Raw genomic sequence first — 21,562 nt, 5'->3', positions numbered from 1 at the left:
CATAGCTGCGGGTAGTCCAACAACTTTATCCAAAATATTGCTAAAGCTGAGTGAAAAAGATAAGGGATTTGGTATGAAAATGATAATGAATAAAACAAAAGTCATGATGTTAGTACGAGCCCACGTTCATTTCACGTGATGATCAGTGGTGAGCCTGTACAACAGGTGGCACAGTTCAAGTACCTTGGCCAGATCATAACAGAAATCGTTCAGTGTCACCCTGAAATAAAAACACGAACACCAATGGCAAGGAAAGCCTTCTATGTCAGAAAACAATGTTCCTTGGTCTCGATAAGACCTTGGAGTTAAAGCGACTACCCTAAAAAAAGTTCCCCATCAGTAAAAACATAATGAAATCTTATGTTTGGTCTGTTGCGCTGTTTTGTGCTGGGACATGGACGTTAACCAAGAGTGATATTAAGAGGCTAGAAGTCTTTGAGATGTGGTGTTGACGTCGGCTGCAACGGATAAGTTGGGTGGAGAAAAAGACCAACACTGCGGTATTCAACATTGTCCAAGCTTTTGAGTCAGATTAGGAAGAGAGAACTTTCTTGGACGGGACAAAGGCTTCCACTAGGAATGTGTTAATGAAAATCTTCGAAGGTAAAATACTAGGAAAACGTCCTCGTGGAAGACCAAGCAGGACATTCGTGATGACATTTCTTGTGAACTCAGGATGCAGGAGCTATGCAGACGCAAAACGTACCGCACAGGAACGACCAACGTGGAGGAGACTCATCGCCAAGACTGAATTATTCAAAGCAGAAGAAGAAGTCAATTTGGAGCTATCGTGAGGTTTATTGTTTTCAATTAAAAAAGGAGTCACATTTCTTTTAGCTTGGGATCAGGATGTAGCAGGATAAATTAGAAGCGGCATAGCAGGACGACATACAGGTATACAGAAGGCTTCAAACTGATCACAATTGTTTTCAAGTTCTGAAATGATTTATTTATGGTGTATTATGGGTGTTTGTGAGTGTTGTAGTGCTGATACGTGACTGTGCTCTATGTAATTTTAGTAATTTTTGGTTTGATATATTGGCGCTGAGTTTGTTTACTTGCCCAGCTACGAGAAGATTTATATAAGAATTTGTGTATTCGTTCGAGCGTATTAGAAGGAAGAATAGAAATAAAAATAATATTACTACTGGTGCTAGTTGATATGTTCTCTTTTCCACCCGCAGCTACTGTAGCTAAATGGTTAATGGTTGATTAAAAGCATGCGTTTTTCTATGGGAAATGAAGTGATTCAATTCTCAGTGCCGTGTTCAAATGAATGCTTTAAAGCAGTGTGTTCATTATTGTGGAGTTTCAGGACTGTACACTCTATTTACTAAATCGTAAATGAAGATGCAATATTCCTTCTTTCGAAACAAATCGGTGGAAGATGGGTACGGAGTATTTTGCACTTTAATGATATTTATATTCAGACATCGGTTCTTCACTAACTTTTTACATGGATACTGCGATCGTGCCGGAAAAACGAAAAGAAAGACACAGTTCGTCAGTTTGTTTGTTTGTCCAACCTTTGTCCCGTTTCTCTTACGTGGTTGGATATGAGGTGTGGTGAATCGGTCATGGCGGGTTTTTATAACCGGATGCCCTTCCTGACGTCAACCTCATCAGAGGAGGTAATGAGAAGAAGTGAATGACGTTATATATGATAATACGAAGGAAGAGGGTGAAACCCGATGACTGCACGGTAGCCTACTCCTGTCGAATAGCACCACGGGGTCTGCTAAACGCTTAACATCTCCATCCGACGTACGAATCACCATCAATAGCATCATATAACTGCGCTCCTCATGAGCACTGAGGAGAAGTTTGGAATTTAATCCAGGCTTTTTGCACGCAATCTTGTGATTAGAAATTGTATACTACCCCCTCCCCTACCCTGCCGGCCAACATTATGCTGGTGAAAAGTTTTCGAAATCTGTGGCACTGAGCATTAATAAGGAAAAATTCATTGTTCGCCTCTGCGCATTGAAGAGAATTTTAACTACACGGCATTTGAAAATCGAGGAAAAGAAATCGTGACCTGGGGGTATACTTCCATCACATATTCATTTTTCACCAATAAGAAAAATTATAAACTATCTAAAAAGTAGTCTGAATTTACTGGTGAAGTTGAACAAAAATTACAGTTGTTAATCCGTTTATTTGGCTATTTCTCATATAGCCACTGCAGAATCCAAATTCAATCACAATATCACAGTCGTTTATGATAAATGTTGATAAGGTTGTAAGAAATGCCTTCAAAGAAATTCTGCACTTATAAGCTGGCACACCAGATTCCGTGCTGTATTCACCGAGAAAAATGAGAGGTCAAGGAATGTGGAAAGTGGAATGGGAATGTCCTTTACAACACTTGAACGTATGTCACAGTTTCCAGAAATACGATAATGAGTAGCTTACGTAGCATCTGTCCGTGATGCAGCAGATGAAAGGACTGAATATAAACCAAACTGACTCCACTCCTCATCATAATTTTGACGAAAAGCAATTACCAGTGGCGTATGCTGGGATTGAGACGTGGGCTACTACTACACGTAGGTTACCCCTTTTCGACAGTTGGTTTAGTGAACGTCAAGCCTTAAGTCTTTTAAGCTGCAGCCAATAACCAACGGAGAAGCCTGCTGTGTTGTCAAGCCTGCTTCACAAGCTACTGCCCTGGTCTCTGCTACTGTCAATACTCAACATCTGACCAGTGGAGATGGTAGCCTAAGGTTTAGCAAATTCAAGTCCGGCTTTGTGGCTAAATGGATAGAATGGTTGCCTTTGGTCCGATAGCCCCGGTTCAATTTTCAGAATCAATCCCCTCCTACTCTTAATTCCCCTGGCTTGGGGACTGGGTGTTTATGACGTCTTCGCCATTCATTTCATACTCATGAAGTCAGAAGTATGAGGTGAGGAAGTACATACGATGAGTAACGCATGTTTGTTAGTTAGCAGTGGCGATCTGACGGAGCGAAGCTTAGCACACCTATCCCCACGGTCCCCGCACCTATCAGACATTCAGCAGCGCGCCGCGCGAGTGAATCGAGTGGAGACTCAGGGCTTGGGCTGCAAGATCAGTCTCCAGTGCCTTGCTCTCAGAAATAAGTGCGACGTCTTTTTTCATTGCTTTCAAGTTTTGTAAATGGAACAATGTGTCAGATGCTTACGTTATAATGTGCTCTAGATTGCCATCGTTCTCATTTTTGAGGCTTGTGCTTCACCGATAGCCCTGGCAGCCGTCAATATATGCCACTGGCAATTACGGATTTCACTAAGGAACCAGGAAAATGACAATTGATGTAGGTTAGCCGTCCACGGTAAAGAGAAGCACGCCAGCTGACAGATGGATGATAACTCAAGTAGACTGTCGAGTTCCGAGTAGAAAGATGCGCTGGAAACTTACGGTGTAATGCTGTATTTTTCTTCCTGGATGTAGTCGGGACGGAGTCCACTGCAGACACTGCAGCGAGCCTGAAATCTTTCCTCATATTCTAGGTTCATGTCCACTTACTCAGGAACACCAGACATCCCAAAATTAGATCAAAAATCGCAGCCACGTTTTTGCAAAGAAGTTCTGAGGTTCATGAGGAAATCACAGGTGCTGCTGCATGTGGTGGTAACCAGTGGATTGACCTAGCCATTGACCGTCGAAATAAGAATGTTACCGTAATATTTGAGGTGTCTACCAGTCAACTAGAGAATGTCGATTTAGAAAAGAGGGCAATTTTTGAGCCTACATCAAATAATCAGAGTAATTCTTTTTACCATTTGTTTTACGTCGCACCGACATTGATAGGTCTTATGACGACGACAGGGTAAGAAAGGCCTAGGAGTGGGATTGAAGCGGCCGTGGCCTTAATTAAGGTATAGCCTGGTGTGAAAATGGGAAACCAGGGCTACCGACAGTGGGGCTCGAACCCACTATCTCCCGGATGCAAGCTCACAGCTGCGCGCCCCTAACCGCAAGGCCAACTCTCCCGGTAATCAGAGTAATAGGACTGTTAACAGACGCTCCATAATCCCAAGAATCATTGCTAACTTATTAAATTCAGTAGGAGTACCAAAATCTGTTTGTCTAGACTAAATTATTTTGGCTATCAAGGGATTAGTTCAAAAACTCAGGAACCATTTTACAGTAGATTTTAAATAACCCTCCCTTCCCCCACCTCCTAAACCAATGCCACTTTCTTAATCCAACTTTCAATTAATTTTCACTTGTAATTTGTTTGTGTAATATAAGTCTTACGTATGTACTGAGTTATTTAGAAGTAGCAAGGATTGAAATGAAAATACACAGCCTGTTTCCAGTCATCCGACCGCGTCAGGAATGGAATGAATGAAGCCCCCATCTAACGGCGAGGATAGGAATTGTACCAGCTGCCGAAGCCTGTCGCACTCTTCTGGGACAATGATTAATGACTGGCAGATGAAATGTTAATGGAGAGTGTTGCTGGAATGAAAGATGACAGAGAAAATCGGAGTACCCAGAGATAAACCACCTACGCTTTGTTCAGCACAAATCTCACATGGAGTGACCGGGATTTGAACTACGGAATCCAGCGGTGAGAGGCCGGAGCGCTGCTGCCTGAGCCACGGAGGCTCTTAGAACTAGCAAGGATTAAAGTAATTAGGTGTGTCTTACCACACGCTCTTGATAATGGACTGTGAATTACCAACCCACCAAATATGAATCCTAAACGTACACGAAACAGATAGAAACATGGAATATGAATATATTATGATGATGATGCGAATAAACTACAGCACACAGCAGTTCTCAAACATCGATACGGACGCTAAATAGTAATGTAGCCTCCAAACGCTTTCCACAGAATGGCGCGCTCGTTCTTCCCCTGGCTGTTAACGAACAACAGCGACTCTACACGAACGATGACGAACATCGCTTCACGTGACCGCTACTTCGCGCGAGGTGAGTAGCCTATTCATTAGTGAAGGCGACGAAAAACCCAAGAAAACTGAATTTTCTTAGAAATGTTTAGTTACGAAGAAAATGCTTACGGCGTATCTTGTAGAATATTTAACTTCCAAGGCCATACGGTGCATTTCATTTTTTGATAGGGTCATCCGTTTACCCGTTATGTTATTTGATGTAGGTAGACTGCCCAAATTTGCGACGTACCTCTGTAAAATCCCCCACTGGCTAGAAACGGTGAAATATATACAAATCAAACGTATCCTGTGCGTAACTCTGGATTTCAACCTCTATCCTCGCCAAATTCTAGCTCAATGAGTCCAGTAATTGTCTAGCCTATCAGGAACAAACAAACAAACAAACATAGAAACAAACAAACAAGCAAGCAAGCAAGCAATCAAACAAACGAACAAATAAACAAAAACATCTCATTTTTATTAATAATATAGCTTCTCCTAATCTTTTCAACTACTAATCTCTCTTTCTTAGCATTAATCCCGACTTGCAGGGTCTGCTGCTTTGCTACATCTCCTCCATTTCTGTCTGTCGTTGACATCTTCTGGTGTTAAGCCAACACTGTGCATGTCTGCCCTGATGTTGTCAGTCCATCTCTTTGCCAGTCTTCCTCGTGGTCTTGTTCCCTCTGGGTTGATGTGGAGCGCTGTTTTGGCAACTGAGTCGTCCTGTTTTCTCATGTCACAATGGGCAATCCACGATAATCGGAAGTATAAATAAATAAATAAATAAATAAATAAATAAATAAATAAATAAATAAATAAATAAATAAATAAATAAATAAATAAATAAATAAATAAATAAATAAATAAATAAATAAATAAATAAATAAATAGGTGAGATAGTACAGATGAAAACTAGTGAGAAAGAAGCTAACAAGAGCAGGCGAGAGAAGATGGCCGCAGGTTTTGTATGACGCAGGTCCTGTACAAGAGAAGAAAGCAATCTCAAGGAAAGCTAAACTCAAGTACTATAAGACAGTGATCAAACCCGAGTGTCTGTACGCAAGTAAATGCCTCAGAATGACAGGAAAGGCTGGGCTGAGAGAAACAGAGAAGTATGATAACAAGATGCTTCGCAAAATAATGGGTCCTAAGATAACAGATGGACAGTATAGACTCCGAGGAAGAGGAGAGCTATACAAGGATGATGGAGTCAGTACGGAAACGACGACTGAAGTTCTACGGATGGACGCAACACGACTAGCGAAACAGATTTTTAATGTGTTGGACAGCAGACCTAACGTTTCGGATAAATGGTTCAAGCAAGTAAGAGCATGGGACTGATGACATCCCTAACCGATCAAAATACAGATCAGTGATCAAGAACTTTAGGGGCTTCCACGATGAGCAAAAGCCAGAACAGCGGCCAGAGAAAGAACGCGACGCTTTTGGGCTTTAAAAAAACACACTTCCAGAAATGCCCGATAGGCCTAGTCTCTAATGGGCCTCAACATGGAAAAAAAATGTCGGAAATTGAAACCTTGTGTGCAACAGTGAACGTTCCACGTCCCAGCTCTCATACGAGAAACACAGGATGGTCGCCAATCTACAACATCTGGTTAGATATTGATCGCACAACTTTGTAGTGTGTAAAGTTCGATAACTACAGCTCAAGTGATGGAGCTGGAAGGCTCCTTTCTGAATGACCTCCCAGTGTGCAGTAGTTATAAAGATTTCCACGGCACATGCATAATGATCGACCATGACTGATTCAGATATAATTCTTACGACACATCGCCACCAGCTATGCATAATGGATCATTTACCAGAACAGCTTCTCGCGTTAGATACACCATTTTGCAGCAGAATTGACTTCCTGACAAATTACCTGGGATCTGAAACCTTGACAAAGTATTTTCCTGAAGAGTTATCTCCATCTTAACATATTGTGCACCGGCTGCAGTCGCTTAATTGCGGCCAGTATCCAGTATTCTGGAGATAGTAGGTTCGAACCCCTATTGTCGGCAGCCCTGAAGATGGATTTCCGTGGTTTCCCATTTTCACACCAGGCTGTACCTTAATTAAGGCCACGGCCACTTCCTTCCCACTCCTATGCCTTTCCTGCCCCATCGACGCCATAAGACCTACCTGTGTCGGTGCGACGTAAAGCAACTTGTGAGAAAACAACCTATTAACAACCTAGTAAAAAACTGCAGGGATTTTACTTTTCCTAAACCAAACCATACCCCGTGCCGCAACAATTCCCAAAGACCATTGCTTCGCAAGCAACCGCTGCTCAGCCCGAAGGCCTGCAGATTTCGAGGTGTCGCGTGGTCAGCACGACGAATTCTCTCGTCCGTTATTCTTGGCTTTCTAGACCAGGGCAGCTATCTCACTGTCAGATGGCTCAATTGTAATTGTAATCACGTAGGCTGAGTGGACCTCAAGCCAGCCCTCAGATCTAGGCAAAAATCCCTGACCTGGCCGGAAATCGAACCGGGGCCTCCTTCTGAGAGGCAGGTATGATACCCGTACACGGCGGGGCTGGCATGATCCACCATGACTAATTCAAATATAATTGTTATGGCACATCGTTACCAGCTATACAGATCATTTGTCAGAGCAGGTTATCGCTTTTGATACAGCATTGTGCAGGAGAAATGACTTTCTGATAAATTAACTCTAATCTGAAAACTTGACAAAATCCTCTACAGAGGAGTTAACACAATTGTGCGTTGTTTTCATTTAATTTTATTCAATAACTGCCAAGTTACTTTTACTGCTGGAGTAGTATTTTTGAAGATACTTCTTTTGATACTTGTACTAACACGGATGGGATTTCGGTTACTTTAGAACGGGAGATGTAGAAAAAGATTTCAAATATATTTTGCCTCATGATAAATATTAGGAAGATAGTGGTAATAATATTAACCTTTTAAGAAATGACTTTCAACATGGATATGTTTTTGGACTGGGAGTATATTTTGAAGTAGCTGTAGTACCCGGCGTTGACCGGAGAGTTTTTGAATGTTTACCTGTACCACCAGTTACTTATATATGAAGTTAATTTTTATAGAATTCCTTTCTTAGTTGCTGTTTGATATTTTGCGAACTATGATGTAGTTTTAGATTTATTTAGATGTTTTGATTTCAAATTTTAGATTATTTAAATTTTTAGTAAATCTTTGTCCTTGTGGAAGCTCGAATTGACTGGGAAGTATTTTCCGTCCAGAAAAATGGCGTCGTTATTCCATCCATATGACGTAGACTTGTTGCCTTGTTACGGCGTCTTTTCTTGTCGACGCTGTTAATTTCTGATAGACCCCCAGCACAAAATCCGTCCGTCCTTTCAGCTTCATCGATTTGCTTCATTTCTGTTTATTCTCTCCCGAATTACCTGCCGCCGAATCATGAGAACTTGATAGATCTCTAAGTTCAGTCAAATATCAGTAATCAAAATCAAATCATTAAATGATCACCCCAATGATTGCAGGCGAAGGCTTACCCTAACCCGCAATACATTCTGTACTTAGCAGGTTGCTAAGCGATGTTCTGATATATTGTGATTTTCATCCTTACTAATGTCATTGCATGCAGCCATGTTCGATTACTACCTGTCGAGCCAGAGAGTTTACACTTCTTTCCTCACGGAAGAATATTATTCCCTGCTAGATGCTCTTTGATTCTCTAACATTTCCCAGTTTCCAAATATATTCCAAAGATGACATGGTGCTAAGAGGAAAAAAGCCTGCGTACAAACAGACCCGATCATTTAGACACTAAATGGGAACACCTATCGAAGGATAACGTGGCTACACTAGAATGTTCTCTGCCTGGCAAAAAACGGTCCTTCGAGACTAGCCTATGAGCTCACAAGACAACCGTTCTGTATAGAAGAACTGCCTTCTACCACACAATACCAAGCTTTACATCCAGAACTGCACGATAAAAGAGCGACTATATGGTTAGATTTTTCCCAAAAAGCCTGCATGATGATCTCAGATGGATAAATTCTCACTGCGAACTGCGGCATGCCTTAACGCGCTTGTTATTAAATGTTCATAAAACCATGGGAAAGGGCGGGCAAACAATATGACTACGACAGACATATCAAGACGAGTTATCTGAGCTAGTTATAACGAATGCCGCGGAGAAGCACGGCTCCTCTAGTGTCCATGTAAAAGAAAACAGATTTCCGATTTTAGACAAGTTGCTTCGTATCGATCTGCGTCAAGTTCTTGTGACAGAGTGTTTAGTTTAATGAATCTAATAAATAACAGTTTGAGCTCATCAGTGGGGTCAGTGAGCCTTAATAATTTCATGTTTATTAACAAAATTGCCAATCGTTAGAGAATTTTGATCCTTCCATAACAGTGGAAATTTGATATTTCAGTGCTCAGACTACAAGACACGAGCATGGACAAACCAGGCCCTAATGCTTTGTAAAACTTAACTTATATGGCGTTCATTTACTGTGTAACCTGTAAACTAAGTTTGTTCTCCTAGTACCAGTAACTGTAATTTAAGGCCAAAACATTGGAAGTAGAAGAGACCCTAAAAAAAAAAAAAAAAAAAAAAAGAGTTCGTGAAAGAAGTAGGGCCTGCCTGGCCGAGGCGGTAAAGGCGTGATCGGTTCGTCCGGAAGGACGTGGGTTCGAATCCCCGTCAGGAAGTCGTAAAATTTAAGAAACGAGATTTCCACTTCCGGAGGTGCATCTGGCCCTGCGGTTCACTCAGCCTACACCAGAAATGAGTACCAGGTTAATTCCTGGGGGCAAAGGCGGCCGGGCGTTCCCATCACTTGTCGCGGTTAACAATGGTGGAAGCCTTTACCTTCCACTCCTCCAAGGGCCTTCATCGCTTGTAAGGAGCTGACTTTGTCTTTTGTCTTTGTCGTGAAAGAAGTGAGCATAACTTATGAAGATTTAGGATGCAATATGTCCTTGGAAGTACGTTTCATGGACTCGCATCTAGACTTCTTTCCAGAGAGTTATAGTGATGCATCAGATGAGCATGGAGAAAGTTTTCATAAAGACATAACTACCATGGAGAAACGGTATTAAGGGAAATGGATGCCCATTGTAGTAGCCGATTATTATGGAGTATAATTCAGGACAAGAAGGATGCTCAGTACAAAAAGAAGAAATAAGACTTGAAACTTTGTGGTGGCAAATTTCTGACCATATTTTCCATTTTTTATAAACATTTATGAACATTCCTGTGAATGACTGTTAAAAAGTGAGAACATTATGTGAGCACTTCAAAGATCACTTTATCTTACTCTCCTAAGGTTTATAGGCCCCTTTAATTGAATTTCTCTCTGTACGTCTATGACTCTAAATTAAAGCTACATACTGATATGAAAATATTAAAAGCAATTAAAGTCACATTACTCATAAACTATTCCTGATTTATGGATTCAGTGTTAAAATGACTATAAGAATCACATATTTTTTCCTCCAGAAATACGACATTTTATTTAGAACAGTGTTATTTTCTGCTACGTTCACCTCATGAAGAATATAACAGAACCTCCGAAAGCTAATAATTACTTTCTTCCCTGTACAATCTTGGAGGCCGATGGATACTTACCAGTGCCACTGCGACTGCGCAGAACAACATCACTATTATGGTCTTCATGCTGGAAACTTACTGGCGAATCTGGGAGGGACGCTCCCTATTTATATAGCTCTCTGGTACTAGTGATGCAACGAGACATGTCTTGTACGCTATTGACCTTGCGGCTTCAATTGCCGTACTTCCTTGCGACCGCCCTTGAATCTGCCGTGTCACCAGGTGACAGCAGGCGTAATCAGTAATCACCAGGGGTACAGAGGAACCATTCATCTTCACATGTCTCTAACAATTCCCGAAGAGCCTGACTGATATTGATATAAAACGTGGGAAGTGCCACCTTTAGCTGCCCATAGCGGGAATTATGCATGTTTATGGGCATAAACCATGGTGTAATAGTCAGTGTGATTAGCTGCCACCCCCGGAGGCCCGGGTTCGATTTCCGGCTCTGCCACGAAATTTGAAAAAGCGGTATGAGGGCTGAAACGGGGTACACTCAGCCTTGGGAGGATAACTCAGTAGAGGGGGTTCGACTCCTTCCTCAGCCATCCTCGAAGTGATTTGCCGTGGTTTCCCACTTCTCCAGGCGAATGCGGGATTGGCCATGGTCGCTTCCTTCCTTCTTCCTTGCCTATCCCTTTCAATCTTCCCATCCCGTACAAGGCCTCTGTTCAGCATAGCAGGTGAGGCCGTCTGGGCAAGGCACTGGTCCTACTTCGAATTGTCCCACTGTGAGTGGGGGCGGTAGAGAGGCGACTAAAAGGGGCCCCATGAGCTCTGAACTTTGGACTGTGGGTTGTGGACCAAAGGACTACTTAGCTGAGTCCTGGCATTGCTTCCCCTTACTTGTGCCAGGCTCCTCACTTTCATCTATCCTATCCGACCTCCCTTGGTCAACACTTGTTCTTTTCCGACTCCGTCACGGCTGAACATTGAAAGGTAAATTTGTGAAACTTACTTTTTAAGATAAAAGGGGAAAGATGTAAACTGCAAATTAAGCACAAATTCGCGACGTGTTGCCATCTTCACGATACTGGTGTCTGTGACAGACTGCTCAGCTACGCCACAACGCTCAGGGGTCATACACGGCACATTTTCTAATGGGACACCCCTTCCCGTGACTTTTGACACTCACTGTATATTGCATTATGAAAGACAGAAAAAAAGATGAGACATTTTTTGCCCCTTGCGTTATTAAAATAACTACTGAAACTTTTATATTTCATAAATACATTCACAGCACTATTGGAGAAACAGCCATCACTTTGTTGTCTTCCTTCACTTTCCTCTTGTGTCACTCTGAACCATGTCACGCGTAATCTGTTAGTCTGCGAATCCCAGCAGCTTATTACTGTTGTCGAGAAGTCGTCTATTTGTGTGTTGCGTATGTTTGTTTTTCCTTTACATCAGTGCGTACTTGTCTTGAGCTGAGTGAGTGTTATGTGATTAATGAGCCTAAGTGTGTGATGTTTTCTTTAAGATTAATGCGAATTAATCTCTTCAGTGGCACGCCCGAGAAATTCTCGTTTAGCTGCAGTGTTCATTTCGCGATCGCCCAATAATATCTCGGGTACTGTAATCTGTTTGGAAAATGTTTTTCAGCATTCTCAACAGATGGCGGGAGGATTTCCAGCTGTATTCATCAAGCCTCTGGCCTAAGATATGCCATATCTTCTCTACTTTACATATACAATCTCTGGCCAGCTGACGAGGTAAACAGAAATGGCGAGCGTGAAAGGGAAGAGAAGTTTGTCTGAAGACAAAATAAGGAACTACATCAAAGATGTATCTCTAAATTACATTAGTATTTCTGATAGTAGTGATAATGATTCTATTGATTCTTCAGATGATGACCTTCTTAGTAATTCTAGGAGAGGCGAAGAATATATTACGTCAGAAGCTAAGGTGATGGTAGATGTTGAATATACATTAGTATGGAAAAAGTGTAAGCCTAGGGATAGTGTGGGACCTAATATAATTCCATTTACGGGAAATCCTGGTGTGAGGGTTGGATTATTACGAGAGGTGAGTGCGATTGACTGTTTTGAACTGATTATAACGGATAAAGTTGTAAATTTGACAGTGACCGAAAAAAAAAAAATTGTTGGCCCTATGCTAAAAGTGCATTGAAAAACTTATAAATAAATCTCCGCATGCAAGGGTACAGTTTAAAAAAAAAGATTACAATTTGGAAATTTATTGCGTTAGTGTTGTTTATGGGAATAATAAAACAGCCTGAAATAAAAATGTATTGCTCACAGGACAGTATTCTCAAAACACCAAAATTTAATGAAACTGTATCACAGGCCTACTGTAAAAAGGTGTAAATAGAGTGTAAAGTAAGATTGTATTAACCTTGAATAATATATGAATGTGTTCCCTTAAAAATTGTTACTCATTCCTTGCTTCCTGAAAGTAAATAATTTCTTCCAAAAAACCTCACTTTTCTGGCACAAGAGGTCTGCCAAAACCGGCCACTGAAAGGGTTAACTGACTTTGAACGTGGGATGATACATCGGCGCACGGCGCATGTGTCATAGCATTGCGGAGATCACGGTTTCTGAGGTCAGCAGTGTCGAGGATGGATCTTCAATATCGCAGAGAGAATGTTACCACCCTCGTAAACCGCCGCACGGGAGAACCTGGGAAAGTCGAAATCTGCAAGGACAGTTCAAGAAGCACGTGGACCAAGACATAATTTGGAGGATGAAGAGTTTTTATTTTGCCTGTCTTTTTTTCACAGAATAATGCCTCATGTGAATATTTTGTACTCCCAGCTACAAGCAAGATCGAAAGATGCAATCAAAATAGCAAATGCTGTTGGCATTTTTACGAAGACTGTTACTTCAGTCAGGGATTCTGTCGATAAAATAGCAAATGAAGTTTCTTCAGAAATGCCACAAAGCAAAACACGCAGAACGGAATCCTACAGGACAGCTGATGCTAAGGATGTTTTTGATCGAATCACTGAAAGTTAGTTCATAGATTTGAGCCTGTTTCATATTTAGAGGCTGAAAATTTATTAGATTAGATCAATTTTAGCGAATATTCAAAACAGTTCCTTGTAAAAGGAGTTAACACCGTGCGTGACATGTACAGACTCCCAGACAAGAATAGACTAATGACTGAGCTTAGCGTTCTGTACGAAAGAACTGACTTCAGAGAAACTGATGGTGCAGTTCCTTTGCTTCAACTGATCCTGAAAAAGAAACTGCAAGATACCTTCGCCCAAATAACATAATTGCTCACGACTTTGATTACTGTTCCAATGACCACTTCAGAACTGGAAAGATGCTTTTCGAGTCTTAAAAGGATTAAAACATTCCTTCGAAATACCATGTGTCAAGAACGGTTGAATGCATTAGCGATGCTATCAATAAAGACATTTTTTTATTTGCTTTACGTCGCAGCAACACAGATAGGTCTTATGGCGACGATGGGATAGGAAAGGCGTGGGAGTGGAAAGGAAGTGGCCGTGGCCTGAAATAAGGTACGGCCCCAGCATTTGCCTGGTGTGAAAATGGTAAACCACGGAAAACCTTATTCGGGGCTGCCGAGAGTGGGGTTCGAATCCACTAACTCCCGGATGCAAACTCACAGTTGCGGGCCCCTAACCACACGGCCAACTCGCCCGGTCGAACGGACATCACGTCGCCTGCGCAGAACCATACTGGGTGCTCGACGGGCTACTGTGAGTCAGATCACCGCCCAGTTGAATGTTGAGTCAGGAACCCATTTTTACCAGGAATGGTTTTTTTGCTAGTTGTTTTACGTCGCACCGACACAGATAGGTCTTACGGCGACGATGGGACAGGAAAGGGCTAGGAGTGGGAAGGAAGCGGCCGTGGCCTTAATTAAGGTACAGCCCCAGCATTTGCCTGGTGTGAAAATGGGAAACCTCGGAAAACCATTTTCAGGGCTGCCGACAGTGGGGTTCGAACCTACTATCTCCCGAATACTGGATACTGGCAGCACTTAAGCGACTGCAGCTATCGAGCTCAGTACCAGGAATGTAAGGAGGCAAGTGCCCGCATAGGTTCCACCAGCCGACGATCAACTCTGCCCCTTGGATGACACCTCGACACAGAGCTCAACGACGTGCATGGGCTCGCGAACATCGGCAGTGGACCATGGAACAGTGGCGGCGTGCGGTATGGTCCAGTTGTATCGACCTGAAGGGCGCGTGAGAGTGTGGCATATGTCCTATGAAGCACGAGGTTGTGTCCAGGTGGTAGGTGGCTCAGTTCTGGTCTGGGCGGCGTTCTCACCATCGGAATCAAGCCCCATTGACCGGCTTCGGAGAACGCTGACAGGTGCACTTTATGTGGACATTTTTTCAGACCATCTGAATCCTTTTCTGTCCCTAGAGTACCCTGATGGAGATGTCATGTTTCAACAGGACAATGTGCCATGTCACCGCAGGTGGTTGGAGGAGCACTCCAATGAAGTTACGACATTGGATTGGCCCTCTAGATCCCCAGATCTTAATCCAATAGAGCATTTACGGGATGCTGTCGATGCTGGTGTACGCTCCATGAACACCGCACCAGTTAATAAAGACCGATTGTGGGTAGCAGTGCAAGGTGCGTGGGTTAAGATCCCTGCAGAACGATTCCAACACCTTGTAGAGCCAATGCCCCGCTGTATTGCTGCCGTTTCGTGGGGTCGCGGAGGAGCAACCATCACACTCAATGTCTTCCCATGACTTTTGGCCACTCAGTGTAATTCGCTCCTTGTAGGTCCATAAGAGCAATACTGTTTTCTTAACATGGAGTGATCGACAGTAAAAACTCACTCACAAAAACGTTTGGCGAAAAAAGGTATACATCCGAACATTGACCAGAGAAATCGCCCCAGGAGGAACGGTTGTTACCTATATGAGCGTATCCGGAATTACGAACAGGTTTTGTTAATGGGGTGGAAATAAATCTAGATCTAGTCAACATTTTGTTGCAACGTTGGGAGGGAGACAGTTATCCTGCAGTTTTTCAAGAATACTCTTGACGACTTTCGACTAGTTCAATGAATATTTACATTTCACGACAGCATTGTACTCGGCAGCCGGCACAGTTCCTAACCTCGCCGCTAGATAGGGCTTCATTTATTTCATTTCTGACCCAGACGAATGACTGGAAACAGGCGGTGGATTTTTATTTTTCAATGTACTCGAAACCTTCCTACTCTTTGCCTTAATGGCCAGAGTTGTGCCTTCGGTTTAGAGGGTGCCAGGTTCGATTCCCGGCCGGGTCGGTGACTTAATTCTTCTGGCTCGGGGACTGGATGTTTGTGTTTGTTCCAACACTTCCCTCTTTGTATTCAGACAACACACTACACTACAAACCACCACAGAAACATGCAAGAGTGATTACATATCTCCATATAGAGCTGGCGTCAGGAAGAGCATGCGGCCGTACAACAGGGCCAAGTCCATATGCACGATGCGGTCGCATCTGTGACCCTAAAGATGTAGGAAAAAAGACATAAGAGGAAATGTACTCGAAATTTCCAAATCGCGTGACTTGCGTGCACTCTACTGTTTGATGGCAATAGTTCCAGACCTGTAGCTTAGATCCTTTCCAATAGAACAAATATGACCTAGGCCACCATAGATCAATAGACAAGAGCTTCCGACGCGAAGTAGGAAGGTTGTGAGTTCCAATTCAACCGCGTTTCGTCTGGCCATTTTTATTGTGTAATTAACATCTCTTCAATATGTACTGGACACGACCTGAAAACTTGAAAGTTTATTTTAAGTACAATGCGGGCTTGAATATTACATATTCATAGAAATAATAATTATTATTAGCGTATGGCAAGGAAATTATATACATAGTATACAATATATACACAATAACAAAAAAACATTGATTCACTTCAGGCATTAGTGTTATCTCTTATATCTGAATGTCCAACTTATCAATCCACTGTAGTGCTTCCACTGTTGAAGATAGGAAGTCTTCCAAACTACCTGGATAAGCCCGTAGTTGACACTCGCTTACAATGTGGGGAATAGTCTGGCGAGGGGCTCCACAGTCACATTCTGGAGATGGTAAAAAGTTACACTTGTAGAGAGAATCTCTGCACCTTCCATGACCTGTCCTGATCCTGTTCGGTCTGGACCAAGTTGCACGTGGCAGTTGGGATCCATTTACAATATTTTCCCCTCTGAAGATGTTATGCAGGGGCACGTCGGGAGAGTTATTCCAGCGGCCTTTCCACTCCTCCAAAGCATTGAAGTTGGTGGACGTCTTCAGAGCAGCATCACAAAGGGGTGGATGTCGTGATTTCAGTCTTTTGAGACTAAGAGCTGGTATGTCATTTAGAACAGGTAGCAGAGGATTCTTGCAGATCTTGTTGTACTCTCGAACAAGAGCTCTGGATCTTCGTAAGTCAGGTGGCATTATTCCTGACAACAGTGAACTGGAGTTGATCTGATGGTGCCAGATATAAGACGCATGCTGGTATTCAATTGTGGGTCAATATACTTTGTATACGGGCTATTAATCCACACTGGAGCACAATAGTCAGCAGCAGAGAAAACCAGTGATAAGGCTGAAGAGCGTAGGATGTTTGCAGTAGATCCCCAAGTAGTACCAGTTAGCTTCTGAATAATATTGTTTCGGGTTTTCAATTTCTTCGACAAGTTCAAAAAGATGTTGTTTGAATGATAAAGTCCGGTCCAAGGTAACACCTAGGTATTTTGGATACCTATTGTGATTAAGTACTCGATTGGAGAAGGTAATATTTAGTTTTAAGTTAGCAAGCCGTTTGCTCAAATGGAAGCAAGAAACCTCCGTTTTGGCTGTACTGGGTCTGAGTCTCCATTTCCTGAAATATTCTGCCAATGTGGATAAGTCCTGAGTCAAAATGTCTTCAGTTTTCTCAAAGATCTTGTGTTGTGTGGCCAGGGTCAAGTCATCAGCATAGCTCGTCTAAATACAGGGTGTCCCAATAAATTACTATAACACTAGCAATTATTATAATAAAGAAATGTTTCAAAAATCAAAATAATGTGGACAAATGTAGAAACCAGCCAATTATCGAAAATGTTCAAATTGTTGTCCAACCACAGCCAATAACGCTGATTGATTGAATCCAAAACGTTCCTAGTTATTTCAATTGGTATTTTGGCACGTTCCCTTTTAATGGCTGCTCTCAACTCAATGACTGTAGCTGGTTTTGTGGTGTTTATCATACCCCGACAGAAAAATCCATGGGGTTCAAATCCGGTGAACGTGGAGGGTACTCGATATTTCCTCTTCGTCCTACTCATCTGCTTGGTAGTGGAGAGGTGCTCCGTCCTGCTGGAAGTACCATTCTTCATTCCTCAACATCTCTTGGACGCGTGGCACAGCGTATTCTTGTAGTAAATTGAGGTCATTTGCACCTTTAACGGTATCATCAAAAAGAAAGGTCCAATTAAACCAAATGCTGACAACCCACATCACACTGTAACTCCAGGTAAGTTCACATGGTGTTCCACTGTCACATGAGGATTGTTAGCTGTGAGGATTAATGGAGCCATTTAACTTGAACGTAGCGTCATCACTCCAAACAATCTTGTATGGGAATTGATTGCCTTCTGCAAATTTTGCATGGTACCACTCACAAATTTCAATTCTCCTGCCATAATCATCTTCATTAAGAGCGTGGACTAAATTCTCCATTGGGCACGCTTCAAAATGCGATGGACGCTCCATTTTGGAACTCCTGTCTCACGAGCCGCTTGCCGAACAGATTCTCTAGGCGATTGCTGAAATCGTGCCATGACTTCTCTTTCTCTTGTGGGGCTGGTGGATGCTCGTGGTCTTCCGGAACGGCTCTTATGGACATCCTTGACAGTTCCTTCTTCCTCAAACTTGCTTTGCAAAATGAGTATTTGGAGTTTCGTTGGTGCATCGCGTTGAAACTCCATTCTAAACCGTCTTTGCACTTCACTTATGTTCGCCGTCTTCCAGTAACATCTTATAATGCATTTTATTTCCTCAAAGTTCAGTCTGACTCCAGCCATTATTTCAAGCAGCCACAGCTGAAAAAAAAAAAAGCGTGGTAGTTATGAACTGTCAAAGAGTGTATACTTTTTATTGGGACACTCTGTATATTCAGTAATTGCATACAAATGTGTATTTATATATTTAATCCATTTACTGTCCAGGATTGGTTTTTCCCTCGGACTCAGTGAGGGATTCCACCTCTACCACCTTAAGAGCAGTGGGTCAGAGGGATTAAACTGAGGAGGAGGACCAATACCTCACCCAGGTGGCCTCACTACTGCGCTGAACAGGAATATTGTGGGGGGAGGATCTGAAGGAATAGACAAGGACGGGACGGAAGCGGCGGTGGCCTTAAGTTACGTACCATCCCGCCATTTGCCTGGGGAAGAAGTGGGAAACCACGGAAAACCGTTTCGAGAATGGCTCTACCCAGTTGGCTCCTCGAGGCTGAGTAACCCCGTTTCATATTCCGTGGCCTCCGTGGGTGGCAACTGTTCACACTAACCACAACACCACAGAGGTGGACTTGGATACAAAAAAGCCATTTGAAAACCCTCCTGAGCGATTGTCTGGGCATTTAAATGAGCACGAACAATTCTTGTACCTTACCAACGATTCTTCATTAAAATTAAATTTGAGGTAATGTCTTTGTCGGAGTCCTGAATGCATATTTACAAGGAATTGAAAATTATAGGCATTATGCTCTGAAAATCCTATTCCTTGTTACAATATCTTAGTGACGGGACTATCGAATGAAAACTACCGAATTATTCGATAGTCGTCAACTACTGTTACAGCCGACTATATCCGTTTGCATTCGGTTTTTCATTGGGATCGCAAATTCCAATTGTTTCCACTAGTCGGCGCTGAAATCAGCCTCCTCTTTCATTAACGAGTGAAGTCAGAGTCATTTATTTTAAATGAATAGATATCTGACTCAAAATTAAAATAATAAATGGAATTTTATTATTGTGCACTTTATCAATAGATAACCATATTATAGTTTTTATAAATACTTTCCATGTAACCACGAACCTCTAATGATCGAACACTAACCTTAAATGATTTGGAATTATTTTAAAATTAATGTATGCACTATTACTTGCTTCTAGGAAAATATGTTGTCTTTTTCTTTAGTTTGCACTACTTTAATGTGTGGTGTCATTACAATAAGGTGTAAACCTAACATTCGTCTGAAATTAACTAACATTTGTTATTTTATGAACAGACGAACTTGTGATTAGGGACACAAAAAGACATTTTATTTAAAACGAAACATAATGACCATAATTACTTTAATCGGGACATTTTATCTTATTTTATAGACCAACGTAGATATTTCAGTTTCCAATCACTTCACTCGAACATTGTGTAACGTTTGTTACTATCACTACCAACAAAAGAAACACGCTATAAAAATCGGCAGTATAATGCAACAATCCACATTTTGGTAGTTACTAGCAAATACTACAATACAATACAAGTACTACCGCAGTACAGAAGATATATTACTATTTTATAACCGGTTTCAAACCGTTTCACAATTGGTAGTCTCCCGATAGTTTAAAACATTCGATGTTTCCGTCACTACATTATCTTACTTAATTCTGCTTTGACAACGGTAGAAGACAGTGGAGTCTGATAATTTAAATTTTTGAGGAAAGTATAGTTACTTGTTATTTAAATATTGATTCGTGGTGGCTGTGGCTTGTTGTTCAAAACTGAGTGTTTTAAGAAAGATATAAATCTAATAACCAAGTACACAATGTGAATTTGTCAAACAATGTCATTTATTTAGCGTATGACATTATATAAGGAAGAATGAAAGAAAATCCACAGCCTATTTCCAGTCACTCGACCGGGTCAGGAATATAATGCATGAAGCCCCATCTAGCGGCGAGTATAGGAATTGTACCTGCTGCCAAAACCTGTCACACTTCTCTGGGGCAGTGATTAATGACTGAAAGATGAAATGAAATGATATTGGAGAGTGTTACTGGAAGGAAAGATGACAGGGAAAACTGGAGTACCCGGTGAAAAACCTACCCCACCTCCGCTTTGACCAGCACAAATCTCACATGGAGTGACCGGGATTTGAACGACGGGACCCAGCGGAGAGAGACCGGCGCGCTGCCACCTGAGCCATTGAGGCTCACAAGGAATAATAATTTGTTATAATTACAGAACAACTACATGTACGAATAATAAAACACATGTTAATGGAATTACGCGTAATAAAAAGAAAATATCTATTTAGACACAAATTTGATTCAGTGTATATTGTAGACAGGAGAACTTACTAACAAGATAAGTCTGACTGACTGATCACTGTTGCTTGCTTAGCACCTACCAGTGTCATGTAAAGGTAGAACCTCTGGGCATCAGCAACCCCCTAAACAACGTAAATATGTTGTTTGCAGGGGCATCTCGTCTTAAGGATCACACGAGCACGTAAAGACTAACCATAACGATTGAGCAAGCAGCTTAAAGTTCAGACTAACCATAACGTTTCAGCAAGCAGCTTAGGTTCAGACTAACCATAACGGTTGAGCAAGCGACTTAAAGTTCAGATTAACCATAACGGTTGAGCAGGCAATGTGAGGTTCATACAGTTTTTTGATCGAAAATATCGTAATTGATAGCAGTATAGAAGGAATGAATACTCAGTGTGTGCATTGCCACGCTTTCTGTCATGGAAACGAGGAAGGTGCTGTTCTAATTGTTTTATGTCTTTTAACCAGTTTCTTCTTTGAATAAATTGCTGCCTTCAGTGACATAGCAGAAAGGTATTCTGTTCAATGTTATTTCTTCATTTTCTTTGGTCTAATATATTAATATTAATATTAAAAAGTTTAAACCGTTATCCAGTACGCACGAAGGGGTCAACTGTCCAGAATCGTATGATCTACCTTCCCTCAAGCCTGTCAATTCTCGCGGAAAATTGTGTGTTGCATTCAATAGTGTCAAGAACCCAGGACATTTATGAGTTTTCAAGTTGTTTTCTTCGTAGTTAATACGATATTAGGAAATATTATTGTAACATTATTTTACTTTGCCGGCTAAGACTTTGACAGTACGAGTGAGAGTATGGCTATTTACGTTCAGGT

At 41.8% G+C, this 21,562-nt stretch overlaps 1 protein-coding gene across 1 annotated transcript in view; it reads right to left on the bottom strand.

Annotated features, from left to right (window-relative positions):
* LOC136883560 (general odorant-binding protein 56h) overlaps positions 1-10,571 on the bottom strand; it is a 32,346-nt gene extending 21,775 nt beyond the window's left edge. The window contains exon 1 of the mRNA XM_067155942.2: positions 10,480-10,571. Within this exon, the coding sequence (XP_067012043.2) occupies positions 10,480-10,527 (48 nt within the window). The 5' untranslated portion in view covers positions 10,528-10,571. The remainder of the gene's footprint in view (positions 1-10,479) is intronic.
* Between the last annotated feature and the right edge of the window lie 10,991 nt (positions 10,572-21,562).

Source organism: Anabrus simplex, chromosome 11, assembly GCF_040414725.1.
Source record: "Anabrus simplex isolate iqAnaSimp1 chromosome 11, ASM4041472v1, whole genome shotgun sequence".
NCBI classification, from domain to species: domain Eukaryota; kingdom Metazoa; phylum Arthropoda; class Insecta; order Orthoptera; family Tettigoniidae; genus Anabrus; species Anabrus simplex.
This window is presented reverse-complemented; position numbering and strand designations above follow the sequence as displayed.